This window comes from Drosophila teissieri, chromosome 2R (genome assembly GCF_016746235.2).
Source record: "Drosophila teissieri strain GT53w chromosome 2R, Prin_Dtei_1.1, whole genome shotgun sequence".
NCBI lineage: Eukaryota > Metazoa > Arthropoda > Insecta > Diptera > Drosophilidae > Drosophila > Drosophila teissieri.
Window position 1 is genome coordinate 2,758,047 of NC_053030.1, and position 19,513 is coordinate 2,777,559.

At 38.7% G+C, this 19,513-nt stretch overlaps 2 protein-coding genes across 7 annotated transcripts; both read left to right on the top strand.

The window, feature by feature from the left end:
- The first annotated feature begins 742 nt into the window (after positions 1–742).
- On the top strand, positions 743–4,884 carry LOC122613355 (eukaryotic translation elongation factor 2). The gene is made up of 5 exons (XM_043787489.1): positions 743–896; positions 1,400–1,614; positions 1,674–2,201; positions 2,800–3,496; positions 3,571–4,884. Exons 1-5 carry the CDS (start codon positions 894–896, stop codon positions 4,660–4,662), a joined length of 2,535 nt encoding a protein of 844 aa, XP_043643424.1. The 5' UTR covers positions 743–893; the 3' UTR covers positions 4,663–4,884.
- A 404-nt stretch (positions 4,885–5,288) lies between these two features.
- Positions 5,289–19,266, top strand: LOC122613086. 6 transcript variants are annotated; one of them, XM_043787083.1, is made up of 12 exons: positions 5,289–5,352; positions 6,859–6,961; positions 7,027–7,195; positions 7,354–7,530; positions 8,675–8,828; positions 8,921–9,526; positions 10,625–11,183; positions 11,333–12,272; positions 12,329–12,459; positions 16,410–16,724; positions 16,783–16,863; positions 17,724–19,266. In XM_043787083.1, exons 3-12 carry the CDS (start codon positions 7,095–7,097, stop codon positions 17,855–17,857), a joined length of 3,198 nt encoding a protein of 1,065 aa, XP_043643018.1. In that variant the 5' UTR covers positions 5,289–5,352; positions 6,859–6,961; positions 7,027–7,094; the 3' UTR covers positions 17,858–19,266. The 6 variants fall into 6 exon arrangements, with proteins under 6 accessions (XP_043643018.1, XP_043643014.1, XP_043643015.1 ...); XM_043787080.1 differs by lacking the exon at positions 5,289–5,352 and adding exons at positions 5,545–5,706; positions 5,885–5,921 and having other exon boundaries at positions 6,859–7,195; positions 17,724–19,262; XM_043787079.1 differs by having other exon boundaries at positions 6,859–7,195; positions 17,724–19,262.
- Positions 19,267–19,513: the final 247 nt, after the last annotated feature.

A 19,513-nucleotide genomic window follows, 5' to 3' on the forward strand; every position in this document is an offset into this window, starting at 1 on the left:
AAAAAAAATAAATTTTTATTAAATAAAATTTGATGAAATAAGTTTATTTTTTCATTTAAGGTTAAAGTAAATAGAACAAGAAAAATCCCAAAAGAACGATGAAAAGTTAATGTAAATTTGTTTTAGAAAGAGCGGTAAAAAACTATGAAAAAGCGATAATTTATAATGCGCCTAAAAAGCGATGATATTGCGCTCTTTAGGGGTGTTTATGTGATATTTTTCATTGCGATGATTTCCTAGGCCAATGTTAAAATCATCGCTTGCTTTCAAACAAATTACGTGGTGATTAAGCGCTCGATACACTGGTAAAAAGTGGGTTAATGCATTGTAATGCCAAGTCGCGACTTACAAGCTCTCCTTGTGTCGTTCAATGCGTACCATTTTGAAAATGTTAGTTTAAGTACTCGGTTGAAATCTGAATACAACGATTTTTCAGTATTTTTTAGTATATAGTTATTATGATTTTGTATATCTTCCAAGACGGGCTCCCCATCTGAGGGGGGCCCGGATTTTTGACGGAAACATAACTTATATGCAGGCCCCTCGACAGGGGGGGCCAGTATTCCCTGTCGCCGGGCCTGTATAGGATAATGGAAAACTGAGTTTAATAACTCGAACTTTTCTTCATAATCGGGAATTATATTTTTAGGCTAATTATATAACTATGTCATTCTGTAAAATAAAAATTTTAAAATTATAAGGCAAGCGTGCAAAAGATCTATCTAATAAATCTGTTACGTGAACTACTATCGAACAACACTGGTTCCGACTAACGAAATTATCGAAAATTGTCCCAGCCCTATGGTCGCTGCTGCGCCTCGCTCTTTCCTGTCGAAACGCCGTTGAAAGGCGTAGTGTTTTTTGGTTCGCGAGAAAATCTCCAATCATCCAAAATGGTAGGTGGCCAAAGTCTGAAATAATAGCCTTGTAGCTACAGTAAAAGCCTAGAGCCGGCCTGCATTAATAGATTTAATGCACAGTGCAAAAATTGCAGACGTGCCCACAATTACTTGGTGAAATTATGTGTCGACGTATTTTCACGTATGGGTGCGTCTGTGTGTATGGTGGTGAAATGCGAGACAAAGAATAAAAATGACGTTTGCGATTTGCTATATAAATTTCGCGAGAACGTGCTGCTGGGTGCATGTTGTGAAATACTTGAGCAACAGCCATATCTAACTATATATATCAATGATGAAGATCGGGTGTGAGTGATATGTGGTTTTCTGTTCTTATCTAACCTCAAAGACCTTCGCACGACTGTTAAAATGGTGTGTATGTGTGTGTGCGTGTATGGACGCCATTTTTAATAAGTACGTGTGCATAGATTTAGTAAAAAAAAAAAAAAAAAAAAAAAAAAAAAAAAACGTGTCATAACGATGCTTTATTTTTTATTTAGGTCAACTTCACCGTCGACGAAATCCGAGGCCTCATGGACAAGAAGCGGAACATCCGCAACATGTCTGTGATTGCACACGTAGACCACGGCAAGTCCACCCTGACCGATTCCCTTGTGTCGAAGGCTGGTATCATTGCCGGAGCCAAGGCGGGTGAGACCCGTTTCACCGACACCCGTAAGGATGAGCAGGAGCGCTGCATTACCATCAAGTCGACGTAAGACCAGTCACGTTTTAGCCCCCTTCCCCTTTTTCTACAATCTTACCCCATTGCAGTGCTATTTCCATGTACTTCGAGGTGGAGGAAAAGGATCTGGTGTTCATCACTCACGCCGATCAGCGCGAGAAGGAGTGCAAGGGATTCCTGATCAACTTGATCGACTCACCCGGTCACGTTGACTTCTCTTCGGAGGTGACCGCCGCCCTTCGTGTAACCGACGGTGCCCTCGTTGTGGTTGACTGCGTCTCCGGTGTGTGTGTGCAGACCGAAACCGTGCTGCGTCAGGCCATCGCCGAGCGTATCAAGCCGATCCTATTCATGAACAAAATGGACCGCGCTCTGCTCGAGCTGCAACTGGATGCCGAGGAGCTCTACCAGACCTTCCAGCGCATCGTCGAAAACGTGAACGTCATTATTGCCACCTATAACGATGACGGAGGCCCGATGGGTGAGGTGCGCGTGGATCCCTCTAAGGGATCAGTCGGCTTCGGTTCTGGGCTGCACGGCTGGGCATTCACTCTCAAGCAGTTCTCCGAGATGTACTCCGAGAAGTTCAAAATCGATGTTGTCAAGCTAATGAACAGGTGAGTCGTCTTATAGTTATTGTTTTAAATGTATTTAAACTTCTACCACAATACGTGTGGCGCTGAGCGGGCGGCTTTTTGAAACAGCTCCCCAAGGGCAGTCTTTTTAAAGTCGCTCGTGTTGAAAACGCCACAAGTGGACCATAAATAGAAGAAGATCAAAGTTTCGGATACTGTTTAAACGCTGACTGGGAACCGCTTTTTTAATGTTCTAACGAGTCATGTTAAGGCAGTTACCATACACTAATAATTTTGAACTTGTATATAAATTTATTTGAAATTAATTGTACAGTACATTTTAAGCTATAATGGTTGTTGGCTCAAATTTTTTAAAATTGAAAAATATTAAATAAAATATTGATATATTTTAAAGACATATTTGAGGTAATATTAGACTGTAATGTAACTGCTTAGACAATTGAAAAATGTTTAATATAACAATATTATTAGCTTAATATGAATCGAAGCGTTTTGTATTATACGAAATATTCCAGAAAGTAAGGTGCTCATATTTCGTACTATAAACGATTAAAACTAGTCATATTGAATAAGAAATTTAAAATAACACAAAATTAATAGTTTATCTTATATTTTACAGATTGTGGGGCGAAAACTTCTTTAACGCCAAGACCAAGAAATGGCAGAAGCAGAAGGAAGCTGACAACAAACGCTCGTTCTGCATGTACATCCTGGACCCGATCTACAAGGTGTTTGATGCCATCATGAATTACAAGAAGGAGGAGATAGGTACCTTGCTAGAGAAAATCGGTGTGACCCTGAAGCATGAAGACAAGGACAAGGATGGCAAAGCTCTGCTGAAGACTGTGATGCGCACCTGGCTGCCAGCCGGTGAGGCTCTACTTCAGATGATTGCTATCCATCTGCCGTCACCGGTGGTTGCCCAGAAGTACCGCATGGAGATGCTGTACGAAGGTCCCCATGACGATGAGGCCGCTGTCGCCGTTAAGTCTTGCGATCCTGAAGGTCCTTTAATGATGTACATTTCTAAGATGGTGCCAACCTCTGACAAGGGTCGCTTCTATGCTTTCGGACGTGTGTTTGCCGGTAAGGTAGCCACCGGGCAGAAGTGCCGCATCATGGGCCCCAATTACACCCCCGGCAAAAAGGAGGACTTATATGAGAAGGCCATTCAGCGTACAATTCTCATGATGGGTCGATACGTCGAGGCCATCGAGGATGTGCCCTCTGGCAACATTTGCGGTCTGGTCGGTGTCGATCAGTTCTTGGTTAAGACCGGTACTATTACCACCTTCAAGGACGCCCACAACATGAAGGTTTGCAGCGTTTTTTTTTTTGTAAGGTAGCATATAATGATAATTGAAATGTACATTTTTTGCATCAATTTTAGGTCATGAAGTTCTCCGTGTCCCCTGTGGTGCGAGTGGCTGTAGAGCCAAAAAATCCCGCCGATTTGCCTAAGTTGGTCGAGGGCTTGAAGCGTCTGGCTAAGTCCGATCCTATGGTGCAGTGCATCATCGAGGAGTCTGGCGAGCATATCATTGCCGGTGCCGGTGAGCTGCATTTGGAGATTTGTTTGAAGGATCTGGAGGAAGACCATGCTTGTATCCCACTGAAGAAGTCTGATCCCGTCGTCTCCTATCGTGAAACTGTGTCGGAGGAGTCAGACCAAATGTGTCTGTCTAAGTCGCCCAACAAGCACAACCGTCTGCTGATGAAAGCCCTACCCATGCCCGACGGTCTTCCTGAGGACATTGACAACGGCGATGTTAGTTCCAAGGATGAGTTCAAGGCCCGTGCCCGTTATTTGTCCGAGAAGTACGACTACGATGTGACTGAAGCCCGTAAGATCTGGTGCTTCGGCCCCGACGGAACCGGACCCAACTTCATCCTCGACTGCACCAAGTCCGTGCAGTATCTTAACGAAATCAAGGACTCGGTTGTCGCTGGATTCCAATGGGCCTCAAAGGAGGGTATTTTAGCCGACGAAAACTTGCGTGGAGTCCGCTTTAACATCTACGATGTGACGCTTCACGCTGATGCCATCCATCGTGGTGGTGGCCAGATCATTCCAACCACTCGTCGTTGTCTGTACGCTGCCGCAATCACCGCCAAGCCGCGCCTAATGGAGCCTGTCTACCTGTGCGAGATCCAGTGCCCCGAAGTTGCTGTGGGAGGAATCTACGGTGTGCTCAACAGGCGACGTGGCCACGTGTTCGAGGAAAACCAGGTTGTAGGCACTCCCATGTTCGTGGTGAAGGCATACCTGCCCGTCAACGAGTCATTCGGCTTTACCGCCGATCTGCGCTCTAACACCGGTGGACAGGCCTTCCCTCAGTGTGTCTTCGATCATTGGCAGGTGTTGCCCGGCGACCCGAGCGAGCCCTCAAGCAAGCCCTATGCCATCGTTCAGGATACTCGTAAGCGCAAGGGTCTTAAGGAAGGACTGCCCGATCTATCCCAGTACTTGGACAAGTTGTAAAGCACCACCATCCGATCCCCTACAACATCCATGTGCGAAAAAACATAGAAGAAAATGGAGCGACCGAATTCAACATTTTCATTCGGCAAGGCACGTGAAAAATCGCATTCGGCCGCCAACAGTGTTTTATAATAAATAAAAACACTAAACAATAAACAAAAATTTGATGATTATTAATTGTATAACAGTAAAAAAAAACAATAAATCAAGTAAATGATTAAATGCTTAAGTTCATGTAAACCAAAGCGCCACTGAAACGAAAGTAGATTTCATGGCAAGTGTTACGGCGAACAAAAAACTGCTGGCGAAAATGTTATTAGTTTTTTATCCGGCCGTCGTTTATGAAAATGACGGTCCTACCGCGTGGGTTTGAGTCTTTGCCAAGCAAAATGTAAAAAGTGAACTTGAAATCGATATCCGATTATATGCCTTTGCGGAATGTCAAGTAATACAAATTTAGGTCTTACGTTTCTTTCTGCAATGATATATCTATTTATTTTCCCTATAACTGCTAAACTAAAGCAATGCATAATTGGCGTCGTGTTGCAAAAAACAGTCGACGATTTATGCTGCGCGGGTCGAAAGATATCGATACAATAAATTGATACATTTTTTACATCTCTAGATGTGCGAACGGTGCTCTGTCATAAACAAAAATTCGATTTCGTGTAGTAGGAAAATCGGAGAAAAGTAGGTTCACTGGTCTCTGGCATGACCATTTTTAAGTCTAAAGGCCATTGCAAATTGTCAAAAGGCCATTGCAAAATTCAAATATGTTCGGTTTAAAAATAACCGTCCAAAGTCGCTGGTACCGTTGCTTAAAGTGTAGCCGCGTCTTCCATTTGTAGCCTCCCTGCCCCTCCGCTATGCGTAATCTATTCTTAGCAGCGTTTTGCTTCGAAAAACTCCTGTTTGACTCTTTTGTGTGCCGACAGCAGAACAACCCCAGGCAGTCGAAAAAGTCGGTTTGCTTTCGTCGCCGGGAGTGGGTGCATGTGTCTGCATTCGAAAAAATCGATGCCAGACTCTGTAGAAACTTTATTAGTAAGGAAATGACTGAAAAGAAGAAACCGACAGCAGTACATTTTACAGTTAGACAAAGTGGCCCGCGCCTATGTTTCTGTGATAAGACTGTAATGGTTACTGTAATCCATTGAAATTGACTGATAACACGAGAAATTAATTTTTCCCATTCCGTTATTTTCGCCAATTTTTATTAAAGCGCATCCTGCATTTGTACGTCGAGTTCAATTTTTAAGGTAATCTCAGTTTCAGTTGAAAATGGTTTTTAATTGATCAAAGGCGAAAAAACGTGTTTATACATGTACGTACATACATGTACATACATATGTTTGTATGTACGTATACATATAGCCAGCAAACTGTGTGGGAGGAGGTTGGCGAAAATGGTGTGTGAGTGCGCCTGACTGGGACTCATACTTAAACTCTTCTCGGTGGGACCCCAGTGTATAGAAAATATGAATGAAGATGAGGCAGAGTGCGAATAGTGAGCTCCCACACTCTTCTCTCTCGGGTGGTTGTTGTCTCGTCTTCCTCGCAAAACCTCATTCTTCAAACCGTTCCTCGCGATGTGATGGAAAAATCAATGCATAAAAATCTTTCGGTGAACAGGTTTTAATTGCCCGAAGTCGCGTGTGTGTTTACTTTTTTTTTTTGGTGTAAATGTCATATACATACATAATGTAAAGGATTTTTGTGATAAGATGAAAAATATTTAAATGTGTGGCATACAAAATATTTCATACAATGTACATATATATTTATACGTCTGGTACAAAACACAAAAACACATTTAATGTCTCAAAACCTAGGGCTGTAGCTAAAATTACAAAAATATATAATTGTATATATAAATCCGAAAACTAGTTCAGTCGCAGGAGAATTCTATTTTTATTATAGGCGGAACATTTATGTACATACATACAATGTATATTGATTAATGGCTACTAAGTGGCTTTACCAATCAATTATTACTTGGTCGCATTTAAATTGCCAAAGTAGTTCTCCCTTATTAAAAACCACAAGAGTGAAATTTTAGTTTATTAAAGCGGTATTCGTAAAAGAAATTTAAGACACTCACGGGATACCCGAATGGGCTGACGAATTTAATAACCTGAAATTAAAACAGCGACGAAGGCAGAGCAAAACCTCCAATCACTTTCACTCATTGCATAGATGAACATTGAAGTGGCCGCCAACAAAGCAACGCCAGCAGCGTCGCTGACTGGGACAATTTAGTCATCCAGATATCCCACATCAACAAAGAAGCCACTGCCGAGTAGGTCTACCGTCGTAGGTGCAATGAATATCACATAATGGTAACGGCACATAAATCATCTAAAGCACGCGATTCGACCAACGTCAAGACCGAGCGGACGTTTTATCTGGAGGCAGGGCAATCTTATGATACAATGGCAGAATCTCATCGCTCATTCATTTCCTTGGAAGCCCAGATGAAAGTAGCCCCAGATTTAGATGCTGCTGATGTTGAAGCTGACCAAAAAGGAAAAGAGTAAGTAAAAATAAGTAAACCGCCAGAGGCGCTTAGCTTGTGGATTTACCAAGTGCGAGTGTCCGTGCATGTGAGAGGTCTCGTGAACTATTAGTACTTTTAGAGTGACACCTAAACAGCATGAGTTTTGAAACATTGTCTATTCTTACTTAATGCAGTGATAATCAACCACAGTCGGAACCCATTTTCTTGGATGATATACCTGAGCCAATAAAAGTCCTTGATGAGATTATTTCGGAATTTGAGGAGGCAGCAACAAAACCAGTGGCCTTGAACTGCAACGGTGGCGAAAATCAGTCTGAGGACGATGGCTACATGAGCCTAAGTCGCAAAAAGTAAGTAAAATGTCAGTTTAATAGTGCCAGCATAAAAACAAGTCTGTAATTAGTGTCTAATTTCGGTTTTCTAGAATAGGTTTATATTTTAGTAAAGGATAAAATTACCATAAAATAACATCCGCTTTCATATATTTTATATTTCAACCGGTTTCCGGCAATATTTACCTTTGCTGTAGTGAAAATCGACTCCGCACGACTAATAATGATTACTAGTGTTTAATTACCGTTGACTATAGCCAGGATCTCTAGCCGAGGCGATCTGGCCATGTCCATCCGTCTGCCTGTCCGTCGCTTAGATCAAGAGCTGTGATTTGTCAAACGGATTTTATGCTTTGATTCAGATATAATTTGTCAATCCAATATGCTGTGCCTGTTTTAACGACAAATATCGCTAGTCACAAATATTTATACCCGTTACTCGTAGAGTAAAAGGGTATACTAGATTCCTGGAAAATTATGTAACAGGCAGAAGGAAGCGTTTCCGACCATATAAAGTATATATATTCTTGATCCGGATCAATAGCCGAGTCGATCTGGCCATGTCCGTCTGTCCGTCCGTCCGTCTGTCTGTCCGTCCGTATGAACGTCTAGATCTCAGAACTATAAAAGCTAGAAAGTTGAGAATAAGCATACAGACTCCAGAGACATAGTTTGTCGATTCATGTTGTCACGCCCACTCTAACGCCCACAACTGCCACGCCCACACTTTTGAAAAATGTTTTGATATTTTTTGATTATCTTATTAGTATTGTCAATTTCTATTGATCTGCAGAAAAACTTTTGCCACGCCCACGCTAACGCCCACAAACCGCCCAAAACTGCCACGCCCATACTTTTAAAACATGTTTTGAAATTTTTTCACATTTTTGTTCGTCTTGTAAATGTAACTCTATATACCAACAATCTTTTTGCCACGGCCACTCTAACGCCCACAAACCGCAACAAACAGTCAGTGTTGTAATTTCTCTTCGCTCTTTCACTAGCTGAGTAACGGGTATCAGATAGTCGGGGAACCCGACTATAGCGTTCTCTCTTGTTTTTTTCTAAAAATATTATTTTTATGGTTGTTAAAGTACTTTACCCATTTTTTTTGTTTTTTTAAACTTATTCTTTAATATTTATCTTAACTCTTACATGTCAGCATGTCCATAAAGGATTCCGAAGAGGTGCCCCAAACACCCAGCATAGACACTGTGCCCGAGAGAAACTTTAACGAAGTGGATGAGAACATAACTAAATTATCTGAGGTTGTACACGAACGGGAAATTACATCGCCTCTCATTCAGACAACGCTGGTGAGTTTAGGGAGTTTAGGCCTGCCAGCCCCACAGCTAATGGCACATCAATTAATTAACCCCAAACCCATATTTTTCTACCATTCCTCCAGCCAAAGGCTCGGGGTTCGAGCTCGACTCCTGCCGTAAGCTCAAATTACTCCAGTTTACCGTGCTGTGGTGCCAAAGGTTCGAGTTTGGGTGGAGCTTCCGCTGCCAATTCCTCAAGTGGATTGTTAGCCATTCGGCACCCTGGAAGCTGCACCGGTGGTCGCAACGCCCTGGGCATCGACATTAGCGCTGTGCATAACGCTGTTCTCCGTGGTAATTTAGCAAAGCTGCCGGAGCCATTCGTCAACGAACATCCGGTGACGATCTACCCAGGTCCCTCTTCTAAGGCGGCCTTAGGGGAAGGGGCACGTGGCAAGCGGTTACTCAGCTCCGTCGAAAAGCACAAGGAGGTGTGCCACATTCTAAATCCACTATCCAGCAGCTCAAACTCTTCGTCCGGGGACGCTTCGCCTGCTGCGTCTCACGTTAATGTGGCGACATCAACAGCGGCTGCCAGGGATGAGGACTATTCGGAAGATTCGCTGGAGGAGTCCACCATCTCCACTGACCTCACACCCGTTAAACAGAACGGAATCGCCTGGGAGATTCACTTTAGGAGCAACAAGAAGATGTCCAGTGGCTTTAAAAATACTTCTGCTTCTAAAACGGTTAGAGCTATTTACAACAACATATTTATTAAAAGGAAGTTCAAAATTTTTAAAAGCATCAGCGTGCGCCTTTACATTTGTATGATTTAAAAAATGTCTTTTTTTATATACCCAGATCACACTAAACCACAACCATACGAACTTCTAGAAAAGCTATCCAACAAGCATTTTTAGTTATGGGTTTTTAAAAATAGCAATCCAATCGAATTCCTTGACTATCAAATACAGATACATATGTACATTCCTTAGTTAAAAAAAAGAACATAAACATATTGGAGATTATTAAAAAAGTAATTACGAAACGAACCAAGAGAGTGTGCGATACGATACTATATATAAACGAAGAAATGAAAATCTGTGTAGTTGTCCGATCATAACGAGTGATACACCAATCTAAAAGTAACGCAAAAAATAAAAGGCGATTGTATTCCGTTACTTAAAAACAAATTATATGATTCAGGAGAAAAGGCCGATCACCGATCACTGTTTTATAATCCGTTCAAAATACATTCCCAAAAGATATGAGAAACAGTAGATTTACAACTTTTGGAAAAACGGGCTAGTATAGCTGGAAAACTACTATAAATCACTACATTTTATACGCCTTTAGCACTAACAATCTTAAACTTACTTATTTCACACGCTTAAATAGAAAATGCATCAGTAAACTTAAGATCTTTAAAGTATACATCTTAGTAATTAAAAAATAATTTTTCGTCACAAAAGTTAATATCAGGACTTAGTATGCATACATTGTCACTTGTTTTATAATTAGTAGTTCAAATGCAAACAGAGAACATTGCTAAACAAATGTTTGTGCTTTAATAAACGAGTTGTTAAATGTTTTTCATTGAATGAACCCATTCAGGCGTTATTGCAGTCACCCAACGAGTCAATCTAACCACGTAAATCCGACTGGTTGTCTGCCCATATGAACGTCGAAGGCTAATAAATTAAAAATATTTGATTTGATATTTCCACCACTTTCCCTTGAGCGCTGTAGCGGGTCGAGAATCTCGACTATTACGTTCTATCTTGTATCCTACTACGCGTACAACACTGTTCATTAATTAAGAATTTTGACATTTCCATCAACAGAAAACCAACCATTTAGATGACAGTTTTATTTCCAACGATAAAAGCATGCTGGGCAATGGAACTTTTATTATCCGTCGCTCCGCTGCCAAAAAACCGCCTCGTGCCGCAGATGTGTTTCGTATACCAAAGCCGCTACGTTCCTCGTTGGCCGAGAGAGTCGATCCCGAACCCAAAGTTGGAGCGGGGGCGATCAGTAATGAGTTCTACACAAGCGATAGCGAGCAAAGCGATGCCACTCCGCTACCATTACCGCTGCCATTACCGCTGCCACCAGCTTCATCTGAGATAAACTTCGTGTACAAGGAGTGTGAGGCTAATGCGGGGCATACACGCCGCGGATTGGAGATGGCCGCTGCACACCGCGCGGTCTTATCTCTTGATATTGAGGCAGCAGAACAACTCGGTTATTGCAAGCCAGTGAAGAGCAAGATGGCAATGCTAACAGAAAAGCGCCTGAGTGCCGAGTCCATGCCGGACAACACATCCAGCAGCGAAGAGTTTGATGAGGCGCGTCTCAACGGAACCAGCAGCTACGAGCTGTATGGATACAACGGTAACGGTGAGTAAAAAAAAACAATTCATTTTTTCTTTTTTTTAAATGTTATCAGGATTAAATTATATAGAGATAGCACATATAATCTTAACCATTTTATATGACATTTTAAAAAACATTTGAAATCATAATATATAAAACTTTTTTCAATGTAGATCAGCGAGCTTCGAACGCCACCACCCCTCATACAGATTTGGCTCCAACTTTGGAGGAGGACGAAGAACTTTCCGATTTTAGCTACGGGTGTGCTCCACTAATGCAAATAGAGCATAACATCAGTGCTTTGTTGCGTGGAGACATTCCAATTGTGGGTCAACCGGCTGAATGTAATGCTGGTGGACTTAGTGGAGCCCCAACGACAGCTGCCGAGTTGCATGCAAAGCGAGTACTGGAATTTCGACATGGCGTTCACAAGTCTGAAAGCGCCAAGGAGATGTTGCTATCACAGACCCCCCATTTGGGCCCACTGCCCCCATCGCCGCCGAGTTCTAACCCGGATTTATTTGACTACGATGCCCCACTTCCACCATCGCCGGTGGAGCCGCGAAAGCAGCTTGAGCTCCCAGCAGTGGCCCCTGCCGCGAATCGGGGTACTACCGTAGTGGAGGTACATGCCACCGCCTCCGGTACGGCGGTGCACAGTACCAACAGCCAAACTCGCCGCAGTCGAGACAATATCGCCTCTGTGCGTCACTTTACTGACGAGCTACCACCGCCACCAGCGCCTGCCCACCAATCCGCCAGTTTTTTAGAAGGCCACGCCGGACCGCCCACGGTCCCCCCACATCGAGCCACTGGAGGTCATTCGGCCAACACAATGAAATCCTGGAGTATTGACTCGCAATACCGCAAGAAATCACCAAAGCTTTTTGGTCACTATAGCAGCGGTGGCAGCGGGATAACCACACCTACTGGTCTGGGACCGATGCCTCCACTACCCGCTCCACACTTCGACGGAATGGCAGGAGGATCTGGGTCCTACCATCGTCGTTACATTAACTATGGCACCAAGCGTAGCCTAAAGCAGTCGCCGCGTGAAGAGCATCGCCTGCAAACCTCATGTAGTCTTCCTGAAACGCCAATTTTTGCCAGAGGGTAAGTAGTTACATACAAGTTACATAAGACCTAGAAAATTAACAATAAACCGGCAGCTGTGACATACCCCGAACCCCATATCGACGCCAAAATGAGCCCCTACCTGTGGTCAGTGGTTCCCGCACAGCGCCCAGATCAAGCACATCGACCAGTATCAACATGGGCGCTTCAATTTTGGGAATAGGAGGCAAGTAATATTGAATATTTTAGAAGTACATAAATGGGCAAATAATTAACAAACGCCAACATTAAAGAGTTTTTTTTTAAAGAAATTGTTTAATTTTAGCGTCACTCTTTATCTTACAAACATTTCAAAATGTTTACATTAAGCTCAGACTTAATAGTTTAATCGTTACGGAATTATAAAACTGAGATACAAAATGAAACCTTTATTAAATTACATAGAAGAGACCAAAAAATAGTATTCCCTGAAGCAAAGTTTCCGCGAAATAAGCCTTACAATAGGTTTGAATTTGTTCCATTTTCGAAACGTTTTGTCTCATAAATAAAACTCCGATTTAAGCGAAATATTTTGTAGTATAAAGAAAAAAGTCCTTCTTGAAATAGCAAAGTTTTGGTTCTGTTAGTTTTTTTTGTTTCATTATTTGTATTATTTTTTCAAAAACCAAAAAAAATCTCCATTGTTTTTGGCTCAACTGAATAGGTTTTACGCTTTTGACTTCACTTCTTGTTTGACCGTTAGATTGATAAATAAGAGTTGAATTCTTTTGTATTCTATAATTTAAGGCATTCATTATCATTTTTTCCGATTCTGAAAAAGGTAAAATAAAAGGCTATATGAATCTGGATTAAAACACAATGAAATAGCCAAGAAAATAGGTCGAAGTCAAAACGTTATAAGCCATTTTCTTTGCAACGATGCAGACTATGGAAAAAAAATGAATGGAGGGAAAGAGACGACTTAACCTACTAGCTGCCTCAAATTTGACCTATTCTGCTGGTCAAATTTGGGAAGAATGCGGGGTAAATGTTAGTGTTTCTACGGTAAAACAAATTATTCGAAGAAATTGAAAATAAAAAAAAACACCTCTTTATGATGCTCGAAAAAAATCACAACTTCGATTTTCCCGAGAACCCATGACGTGGAATAAGGAGTGGGAGACAGTGGTCTTCTCCGACGAAAAGAAGTTTAACCTTGATGGATCGGATGGTTTTAATTACTATTTCCAGGATATGAGAAACAAATTATTCGAAGAAATTGTACTCTAGTTGAAGCAATAAAAAAACCCTGTTCAACGATTTCACTAAGAGAAATTAAACAAGAGAGAACGCTATAGTCGAGTTCCCCGACTATCTGATACCCGTTACTCAGCTAGTGGAAGTGCGAAGAGAAATTTCAACACTGGGCGAGGCAGTTTTGAGCGTTTTGTGAGCCTTAGGGTGGGCGTGGCAAAAAGTTTGCTGCAGATCGATAGAAAATTACAATACTAATATAAAAATGAAAAAATATCAAAAAATTTTGAGAAGTGTGGGCGCGGCTGTTTTGTGCGGTTTGTAGGCGTTCGAGTGGGAGTGGCATCATCGACAAGCTTGCGCTGCGTCTACGTCACTGGAGTCTGCATGCTAAATCTCAACTTTCTAGCTTTTATAGTTCCTGAGATCTCGACGTTGATACGGACGGACAGGCGGACATGGCCAGATTGACTCTGCCATTGATCCTGATCAATAACATACGTATATACTTTATGGTCGGAAACAGGAAGCGTTTCCTTCTGATTTAACGAATCTATTATACCCTTTTACTCTACGAGTAACGGGTATAAATATTCAATATACAATACAATTCAATATACAATATTTACTTTTTTTATGTTGTACAAATTCTTAACGTTTACACTTTCTCACTGTTAAATACTTAACTCATCCACTATTTTAAAAATGTTTTGATTTCTTGGATTTTACTATTTTCCTTGCCAATATGTATCGCTATTCCAAAAAAAATTTTAAAATTTCTTTCCAGCAATCCTATTAAAGTTACTCCGCATATGATATTTGAGTAAATCAACCTTCTTTTTTTTACTACTATGAAATTTATAATTTATAGTACTATATAAGACTATATAGATTTTCAACTTAAGTCTGCCTAATATATAAATGAATGTTTGTAAACGTTAGGTATGAGCACCTCATTCGTCAAACCAATCAGAAATATCTTTTAAAAGCTTAAATGTAACATATGGATAATTCTCTGATGTCGCACGCGACTTTTGTACGCATTCAAACGAAAAAAAAAAACATATACCAAGACTTAATTTAATTTTTAATAACGTATAGCTCTTGGTAAGTACTATAATTGCTGTTAAGGTCGATTTCGGACAATGGTTCGTTTTCAAGATAATTACAAAAATGTTAGATATTCGCACGCGACACAGACAGAAGTCCCTTTTTCGCTAACCAGTTTAAGCACTAAGCAATTAATTTAAATGTAATATATATCAATTCAACCTAATAAAATATTTGAGTTGACTTAAAAATATAAAGTAGTTTTTTTGATTAAATTGAATTTTTATCACTGTCGCACGCGACATTTTCTTACATCATATTTTTTTAAATTGTGTTATACATTTTAAATAAAGTAGAAGAACATAGAATGCATTTAAATTTTTTTAATATATTTAACATAATATTTTTATTTTTTAAATTAATTTCAGACTTAATAAAATATCTTCAGTAAAGTTACAAAAATGTACAGTGTGGCCACTCCGTGTGGCAAATAGAAAACAACACCAAATAGAATCGTCTCAACTCGCTATGTTTCACTCTATTAGTAATACATTTATTTATTGAATATAAACAAAATTCGCAAGAATTAGCAAGATGATATGAGAAAACGAACGATTTATTAAATTGTGTTATCGTGCAGCCATTCTTTTCCAAAACTGCTTTTCTGGTGTTGGGCGACGCAGCATTTTTCAGATCTGTGTTCGTTGGAAGTATCGATAGGAAGCTAGTTATATTATTGGTGGGATTGTGGTAACACTTTAATGTTTAAAATTAAAAATTTGAATTTGAAACGGAAACTAACTATTTATAAGAACCAGCAACATACATATTCTTCTTATATGAAAAACTTAATCACCTAACTTAAATTATATAGTTGAAGAAGTCAAACACAATTTTTTAAATTAATATGCTGTTCTAGCAGCATTCGTCTGTTGGCCATTGCAACCAAATCAATGCATCTGGCTTATACCAGTTATGCGTTTCACATCCTTCCATTTTTTATCTAACTTATTATACAGACATATTATCAATATGTGCAGATGATATAAAATAAATTTTAATTCCATTTATGTTTTCGACGTAATTATGGCCTTTCGCATTCTTTCCTTGTTCTTTAATTTCTGCATTTCCATTTTTTCTCTCCAAATATGCAAATTTAATTTGTTTTTCTCCTTCCCTTTATTCATCTTAATTAAATAAAAGTTTTTTAACCACAACAAGAAAAATTGTTAACTTATTATGTCGCACGCGACTCACCTTAAACAATTTTCAAAAACCACGATGTGCGTATAATTAACAAAACTATATTTTATTAAATTTGATGTCCAAATATATGTTTAGACACAAGATTTAAAGATCACTGGACAAGAACTTTAGGCGCACTGATAAGAAATGCTCTTTTTATGAGCTTATGAGAAATTTACCGTAATTAGCTATAGCATCGTTTCTTTCATATTTTGTATATATTCTTTTACTATATACCTAAATGTAAAATAAGGAATATCGATTCATAGTGACTCTCTTAAAGAAAAAGAATCAAATCAAAACGTACCCTATAAATGTATTAAACAGAACTTTTGCACTTTTTCTGGTTTGCATCGAAATTGAGATTAAATGTCCAAAATTCTTATATTACTTACATTTACTTAATTTTTTATTCATATAAGTGAAAAAACCCCACTTTTATAGACTTTGAATTTTTCGGCGGCGGTTGTACTTTCTGGAGAATTTCCCATATGTACGTTATTATTTAACGTCCAATAATCTGTTTGCCTTCCATTAGCGTAGAAAAATGAAAAAAAAAATGATTCCTTCGACAGCTTCAGATACCATATTCATTACTGGATTTGTCATTTTACACAATTTTTATTTTGTTTTATAACCTATCAATAGGAGGTAACTATGGTACATCTCAAATTTGCCGCCAGCGCTCAATAAATCATGCTTTGGCTTCCAATGAAATGCTTCGTATGACCGGGGCCCCGGCTCGAGGATGGTATCCCAAGCAACGGGGTATGCGCCCAGTCTCCACCGAAAACATAGATCGGCTGGCTTCCATGCGGGTATGGGATAATCCGACTGGCATGTCGGGCACCGGACAATCTCGTAAGCCATTAACGCTGCCACCAAATCTTACACCTTCCTTCTTGAATAAATCACCCCGCGAGGCTCTGCGGCGAGTGACCAGTTTGCTGATAACCAAAAAAAGTGAGTTCGTCTGAAGTGAACCGAAAAAATAATAAAGCGATATTCTTGTACCCATCAGAAAACAGCAAAGATCGAAAACCGAAGGCATACTGCGATGAGCTTATGGATGATAGCAAGCAGGTCTATTATTTTGAAACGGGTAAAGTTTTAAAGCACATTTAGGAAGAGTATACATTCTATTAAAGTAACGAAACAAAAAATAACAAAAGCAAAAAATGCATAAAATAATTTAAAGATATTTTTTTAAATACACGAGTACAGAGTATTCTAGAATATTTAAGGTTGTGTGAAAGGACGATAAATCTTTTGTTTAATTTTTACCTGAATCGGTAGTTGAGTCGACCAAGCCATCTGCGTGGTGCTGTACATATATTTGTAGGATCCCTGAAGCTAGAGAGTTATTAAATCGATTTTTTCAAAATATTGCCATGCTCACTATAAGTTTCCTAACACAAGAACAGTATTAAAAATTTGATATAAATCTAAATAAAATTGTTGCCGGCCTATAATTACTACCAAAGACATTATAATAACAAGATGCGTAACGGCCATACATTGTTTTTTCACTGTGCAGCCACTTTTTTGGTGACGACCAAAATCGCTCTCTTTTCACTCGCCTAAAATTGAGAGCGTAAAAATCTAAAAATATAATTTTCTTGCTTGTGTGAGTAAAAACAATAAAGAAAATAGTGTGTATGTGTGCGTGCTTGTGCTAGAAGAAATACATTTTGATCTAAGAAACGAATTTGATTATTGTTTTGGTCAATTTCGATATGATTATATTATTATTATTCTAATATGTTTGGTGCTACCATATAATCGGCAGATAAGTCTAGCTCGTGTGCAATATCTCCATATCTTGATATTTCGCTCCTTGGCAGGTTCTTGATAGTTGGATAGTTTAAATATTTAAGTTAGCATTAGGCATTAGCATTTAAATAAATTAGAAAAAAACCTTTTTAAAAGACTTGAATTTTGATACCAAACACTTTTATTTAGGATCCACCACGCAAAAGGATACAAATCGTAAAGACAATGGAGTCTCAGGGGCGGCCACCAATAACAAACCCAAAAAAAAGGGGCTTTTTAAATCTCTTTGGAAACGCTCCAAAACTGCCTCTTTAGATCAGTAGAGAAACCCACTCTTGAAAGCTCAACCACTGCCCCTTGTTTTCTATACACCATATGTTTATAGTATTATAACCCTGCACTTACATTAACTTCTATCGGGTCGAAAGCCCAACCACTCACCTGCTTATTAACTCAGCAAAACGCTTGTGTTCGTTTACCTTGAAACACACACAAAGTATCGTAGTTGGTCATATAGTAATGAGACAATTAAACAATTCAAATGCACAAAAGCCGTGAATCGTAAAGACTGACAATGAAAAAAGCGTTTAGAAAGATTAAATAAAATTTAAAAAAATGAGAAAGTAAATAAAATGAAAAATAACAAACAAAATTTCACTCTTACAAGTTAAAGAAAGTGCAGTGTAAAATAATTGTGCGGTCACAAATATTTGATGAATGATTTGATCAAATGATTTGAACTTTTAAAATACTTTTAAAGCAATTACTGGAGTTATATGGCCAATGATCGAATAACAAAAATCTAACCGAATACACATAGCATTGGCGCAACAAGAAATTTAAAAGCACTTACTTAATTTAATCATATATATGTATGAGCGATATATATATACCAAAATATATATCGTTTTGACTATAATTAAACCGTTTAGGGTTCTAGGCAATAAAACTTACATTTTTATGATGTTAAATTGCTTACATTTGGGCAAGGGATTTTAAGGAGCTAGAGACGGGCAATGAGCAACAAAGAAATTATGAAGTATCCTATGTATTTTAATCGAACATCTGATTCTTTACCAAGCTTCAGAGTGCAACGCAGAAAATTCATGTTGAAATGACAAACAAAAATCTCAAAACTGATGGTATGTATTGAATTTCCAAAAACTGAAACAGAATGAAGTTAAGCCCTCCACATTTTAACGAATGTTTGATAATAAATATGAGATCGAAAGTAATTTAATCGATAAAATCTTTAAAAGTATAATATATGCTCAAGGCGATTTTACCAGAAAAAGGATTTCTAAAATTTTGAGCAAAATTAATTTGAATAGTTGGAAAGGAAAATTTCAATATGTAAACGTTTACTAGTCAATAAATATACAAAATGAACCGCAGAAAATATATAAGAAAGATAACATATTTTTTATTAGCACTCAGTGAGATGCCAAGAATATAAATATTGGAATAATTTCGTCAGCGGGAGCTGTGTTTCCCAAAAACAAGATAACAGTATTATTAACAATTTGTATTACATTAGTTACAGCTATTACAGCCAACATGCTAATAATCCGTTAAAGGCAGAGTATGACCATGATTTCAAAATTGTCGACTACATTATGTTTTTTTTTTAAATTCATGATTTGAGATATACGACAAAATCACAAATAAAAGCCAAAAATATATTTGTGAAACTTTACAAATCTTTCTAAAAATCTATATCGTGATACAAATTTTAAATTCCATTCTCTCGTTCTTCATTAAACAAAAAAATTTTATCAACGACTTAGAACCATTTTTTTATTTCATTCATGAACTAGTGGTATGATTTAAACTAAATATGTAAAACTACTTTATTTAATTTTATAATGTATATTTTATAGAAAAGTAGCACAAAATAAATAAAAATGACTAAAAACAAATATAATCCACGGCCCTTGTGTTCTTTATATATTAATATGCTTATATACATATTATATATG